Source organism: Grampus griseus (assembly GCF_964374135.1).
Source record: "Grampus griseus genome assembly, chromosome: 14".
Lineage (NCBI taxonomy): Eukaryota > Metazoa > Chordata > Mammalia > Artiodactyla > Delphinidae > Grampus > Grampus griseus.
Genome location: NC_139008.1, coordinates 376478 through 382477, shown reverse-complemented (window position 1 = coordinate 382477; position 6000 = coordinate 376478). Strand labels below are relative to the sequence as shown.

Sequence of the window (6000 nt, the reverse complement as noted above, 5' to 3'; positions counted from 1 at the left end):
TGAGGGGTAATGGAGGCTGCTGCCTCCCTACTGAGATAGCAGCTGGTAGTGGAGAGGCAAGCCTTTGCTTGGGAAGGGGAAACCACGCTTCCCGCTCCTGCCTGGGGAAGGCAGCCTCTGACAGCAATTCCAAACTCAGCCAATGATTGTTTTTAGTTTTGGTATTTTCAATTATGAAAAAGTTCACACAAAATCCACACGTACACAGGTAGAGAAAAGAGCACAGCAGATCCCTAAACATCCTTCATTAGTTCAGGGGTTAAAAAGAACCATGGAGGCTTCCCCAGTGGCGCAGTGGTTGCGACTCCGCCTGACGATGCAGGGGACGCGGGTTCGTGCCCCGGTCCGGGAAGATCCCACATGCCGCGGAGCGACTGGGCCCGTGAGCCACGGCCGCTGAGCCTGCGCGTCCGGAGCCTGTGCTCCGCAACGGGAGAGGCCACAACGGTGAGAGGCCCGCGTACCGCAAAAAAAAAAAAGAACCATAGAATAGCTTTGCCTGTTCTAGAAGTCCAGGAAAAGATGCACTCCTTCACATCTGGCTTCAGCCTAGTGTCTGTGAGAGCCACCCATGTTGCAGTGTTTAGCTTCTTTTGATTGCAGTATAGTATTCTGTTGTACAGATATACTACAGTTTATCCATTCGTAATTGTTGATGGACATTTGGGTGATTTCCAGTTTGGGGCTGGAATAAAGCAGCTATGAACACTTGGGTACAAATCTTTGCATTTTCATTTCTCAACAAGACAACTTTTTGGTAAACCTTTTGCTTCATCCTGAACATCCTTCCCTGGAATAGGGCTCTGGTTACACAGAAGAAACAGGTGTGCTGACTTAGGAGCCAAGACCATCACCCAAGTCAGTCGGGTTTCCGATTTCTGAGTTAGTCTCAGCTGAGTTGTATTTTTGACCACGGAACACGTGCACAAGAAAGTACATTCAAAGGTACCAAGAGGCATAGACCCAACTTCCACTCCAGTCTCTCAGCCCTACAGGTCCCCTTCCCAGAGGCCACGACTCTTACCAGTTTCTTTTGTAACCTTCTAGAAATGTCTTATGCACATAAAAGCAGATAGGCAGCTCCTTCTCTCCTCTTACATATGCCGCATTCCATGCACAGTGTCGTGTTCCTTGTTTTTTACAATTTTAGAGGTCATTCCATACTGGCACATACAGGGCTGCCTTTGGCTACTAAAAGGTAGGTGTTTCATCTTCAACTAAGCAACTCACCCTAGAACAAGGGTCCCCAACCAGGGAACCAGAGAACAAGGGTTCCCTGTTAGGAACCGGGCGCACAGCAGGAGGTGAGTGGCGGGTGAGCTCTGCCTCCTGTCAGACCAGCAGCAGCATCAGATGCTCATAGGAGCGCGAACCCTACTGTGAACCGCGCGTGCGAGGGGTCCAGGCTGCGTGTTCCTGTGAGCACCTAATGCCTGATGATCTGAGGGGGAGCTGAGGCGGTGACGCTGGCGCTGGGGAGGGGCCACAACTACAGGTCATCATTAGCAGAGAGGTCTGACTGCACAGAGAACATCATAAATCAATCGCTTGCAGACTCATCAAAACCCTATCAGTGAGTGGCAAGTGAAAACAAGCTCAGGGCTCCCGCTGATTCTGCATTATGGTGAGTTTTATAATTATTTCATTATATATTACAATGTAATGATAATAGAAATAAAGTGCACAATAAATGCAGTGTGCTTGAATCATCCCGAAACCATCCCTTCTCCCCCTTCCGTGGAAAAACTGTCTTCCACAAAACCGGTCCCTGGTGCCAAAAAGGTTGGGGACCACCGCCCTAGAAGGATGTACTTTCATTTAGGTCACGGAAAGGAGATTTTAAAAGGAAGTAAAACTTGTTTTTGAACCACAGCATAGGTAGAGGCAAATAGATAAATTATCTTTATGAAAATAACATTTTGAGCTTCTTAAATTCAGGAAATGAAAAATGTCCTGAATACAGGAAAAATTTCTTCCTAGATACAGCACAAAAAGCACAATCCATAAAAGAACAAATCAATAAATTAAACTTCTTTTGGGAATTCCCTGGCGGTCCAGTGGTTAACACTTGGCGCTTTCATTGCCACGGGCCCCGGATCGATCCCTGGTCAGGGAACTAAGATCCCACAAGCCGTGCGGCGCGGCCAAAAAAAATAACCTTTCATAGGCTGTTAAGATCGTGTCAGGTGTCCCGACTCACTGCAGTGCTGCCTCTGAATAGTTCCCCTAACGATGCACAGAAACGAAAGCGCACCGCTAATGCTTCCACGGCAGCCGCGTGGCAGCTGGGCTGGACAGCAGCGGGGGGGGGGGGGGGGGGGGCGCGCCCAACCCGCCTGCCTTGTGGGAGGTGAGGGGTTGAGCACGTGGTGTCCTCTCAGCCGTGACACTGAACGTCTGACCAAAGGCAGGGGTCCCCCGGAGGGCCAGCAGCTGGGCCCCAGCCCATTGTCTCCGATTCAGTAGGTCTGGGCCAAGACCTGATAATATGCATCTCTAACTCCAGATAGTGCTGAGGAAGGATACGCAGAGGATACAGAGGCAGAGGGCCATCAGGAAGCTGGGGGACAGAAATGGGGTTTGGAGAGGAACTGTGGCTTCAGAGACTCGCAAGGGTCACTGCGGTCAGGAGTTGCGTCACCATGGGGCCGGGGGTGCAGTGACCCAGGTCTGTGCTGCAGGTTCAGTTCTCAGCCCCTCTCCAGGTCCGACCCTCACCCGGAGGGTGAGCCCTTGGAAGCCTTGCTGACACCCTTGTCTTAACTTGTTTGGAGCTCCTGCCACCTGGTGGCCAGAGAGGGCACTACAATGAGCAGTGGGGACCCCTCAGTCCAAAGGCCCAGGATTCTGGAGGCTGCGATCACTGTGAGGTTAAATCTAAGGAAAGAATTTTCTTAGAGTCTGAATTTCAATTATCAAAACACACGAAGACAGGCATACAGAATAGTTATAATAGATATTTTAAGTTATATTTTCAAATACCAAAGCATACGTGTTAGTATTTGATTTTTGGAAAAAACACAGCATTTTTTTTCCCTTAACATAAATATTTGGCTTATGGAAATAAAACTCACTTAAAATGAACTCTTTTAGGCACTTGGGGATAGAAAGTACAGGAAAATGTAATACAACTTTACTGTACTGCTACTTACAAGAGAGCAACCAAAATTATATCTGATTAAACATCCTATTTTCAACCGTCAGAATTACTGACCTAAGAAAAAATACTGTGACCAAATATATCCACATAACATTTTAAATTCCAGTGTATCTTAAATGGGAAAGATTTCACTGATAATAGTTCTTAAGATTTCAAATTCTTTTCAGTCTTTCACTGAGATATTAAGTTTCAGTAGACAGAACCCAAAGAAAGAACATTCCTTTTAATCACTTTGTCTTTTTTCTTTTTAAATACTCAAGAACTTTCTTGGTGGGCATTTAAGCAAGAAAGAACCAATAACCCAGGAACCTAGCAGTGCACGTAGACTAAAAAAAAGAATGTGCTGATCTGGTATGAGAAGCTGACATTTAATTCGAAGGTGGCTGTCGATTGCTGGCAGACCTCTCAGTGAATTGCATGAGTTTGCCATAGAATACAGAAGCCACTCAGTGAAAGTTATTTATTTCAAAAACTGCTGGGTGTGAAGAACTGTCCCAGGAGAGCACTGGGCACGGTGCTTAGAGAATACATTCTTCTTGCTGTTAAAGGCTTGCTTGTGAGGGTCCTCGGCTGTTGACAGAAAGGTGCCCTGTGGCGAGATTTAAAGGCCACGAGTCCCAGTCCAGGTGAGGGCGTGGCTTGGGTGTTCGCTCCCCAGCTGTTGCGCTGAGGCTCCGCTCCCAGCACTCTGGTCACGGGGCGGGCGGCAGGGCCTGCAGGTGCTGTAGCAGCTGCTCGCAGTGGGTGGGTGAACGATGCTTATGGAGGACGGCCTCCATCTCTCTCACCAGGAGGCCAGGGAAGAGGACACTGCCTGCTTTGAGGGCCTCTGCAAAACAGGGAAACACCTTTATGATGCCAGGAACAAATACTAAGCCAAGCTTAGCTTCATATTAAAGTTACAGCAGCCGTAAACAGAGAGACTGCAGAGCAGGGGAAGTGGTGGGGGTTAGGAGGGCATTGCATAACGATTAAGGGGTCAGTACTCAAGAAGACATAACGACCCTTACCACGTATGAGCCCAGTAACACAGTGTCAAACAACGCGAGGCAAAGCTGAGAGCTCCTAGGAGAAACAGATTAATCCACCACTGCGGCTGGAGACTCCCATGCCCCTCTCTCAGAAACGGACAGACCCAGCAGGCAGGAAATCGGTACACCCCAGAGGACCCCACAAGCACCATCAATCAGTCAAATATCTACAGACTATCTCATCCAACAGTAGCAGAGCACACGTTCTTCTCAAGCGCCCATGGAACAGTCACTAAAATAGGCCACATTCAGGGCCATAAAACACACCTTCACAAATATAAAAGGCCAGAAATCATACAGCCTCTGCTCTCAGACAGCATGGAATTGAACTGGACATCAGCAACAAAGAGAGAATCGGAAGGTCCCCGAGTATCTGGAGATGAAGCACATGTGCAAATACCACAACGGTCCGAGAAGAAATCTCAGGAAAAATTAAAAAATATTTTGAACTAAATGAAAATGAAAACACAACTTATCAAAATTTGTGGGATGCAGCAGAAGCAGTGCTTACAGGGAAACTTATACCATTGAATGCACACATTAAAAAAAAGATCTAAAATCAATAATCTAAGTCACCTTAGGAAACTAGAAAAAAGAGCAAATTAAATCCAAAGTTAGCAGCAGAAAAGAAGAATCGGAGCATAAATCAGTGAAATCTGAAACAGAAAATCAATAGGATCATCCACAGAACCAAACATTGGTTCTCTGACAACTCCTTGCCCACAACTCTGATAACCCAGGTGAAATGGACCAATTCTCTGAAAGGCATAATCTGCCAAAACTCACACGAGAATAGACACTCGCAGTGGACCTACATCCGCTAACAGTAGACCTACATCCGCTCAAGAAACTGAATCAATAATCAATAACCTTCCCAAACAGAAAGCACCAGCCCCAGTAGGTGAACCAGTTGAGTTCAGGAGCGAATTCTGCCAAACCTTTAAGGAAGAAATGAAACCAATTCTCTGCAATCTCTTCCAGAAGACAGAAGCACAGGGAACACGTGCTAACTCATCCTATGAGACCAGCATTACCCCGATACAAACTCAGAAAAAGATGCTACAGGAAAAGAAAACTACAGACCAGTATTTCTCACAAACATAGATGCAAAAATCCTCAACAAAATATTAGCAAATCAAATCCAACAATGTATAAAAAGCATCACATACCAAGACCGAGTGAGATTTACCCCAGGTGTGCAAGGCTGCTTCAACACTTCAAACATCAATTAACGTAATCCATCACATCAACAAGCTAAAAGAGGCACCACATGATCACATCAATAGACGCAGAAAAGCATTTTGACAAAGTCGAACACCCACTCATGAGTAAAAACATTCTGTAAACTAGGAATAGAGGGCAACTTCCTCAATAATGAATATCTATGAAAAAATCTACAGTTAACATGACACTTAGGGTAAGAAACTTGAAACTTTCCCACTATAATCAGGAACAAAGCAAGGACGTCCCCTCTCACCACTCTTTTTCAACACCAAACTGGATGTCCTAGCTAATGCGATAAGATAAGAAAAGGAAATGAAAGATAATATACACATTGGCAAGGAAGAAATAAACTGTCTTTGTTTACAGATGACATGACCGTTTATGTTGAAATTGGGAAGAATTGACAAACTCCTGGAACTAATAAGTGATTATAGCAAGGTTGCAGGATACAAGGTTAACATACAAAAGTCAATCACTTGGACTTCCCTGGTGGTGCAGTGGTTAAGAATCCACCTGCCAATGCAGGGGACACGGGTTCGAGCCCTGGTCCGGGAAGATCCCACATGCCACGGAGCAACTAAGCAC

At 46.1% G+C, this 6000-nt stretch overlaps 1 protein-coding gene across 1 annotated transcript in view; it reads right to left on the bottom strand.

The window, feature by feature from the left end:
- Nucleotides 1–3606: 3606 nt before the first annotated feature.
- Nucleotides 3607–6000, bottom strand: part of DNAAF5 (dynein axonemal assembly factor 5) — a 35622-nt gene continuing 33228 nt past the window's right edge. The window contains exon 13 of the mRNA XM_082669985.1: nt 3607–3989. Within this exon, the coding sequence (XP_082526111.1) occupies nt 3853–3989 (137 nt within the window). The 3' untranslated portion in view covers nt 3607–3852. The remainder of the gene's footprint in view (nt 3990–6000) is intronic.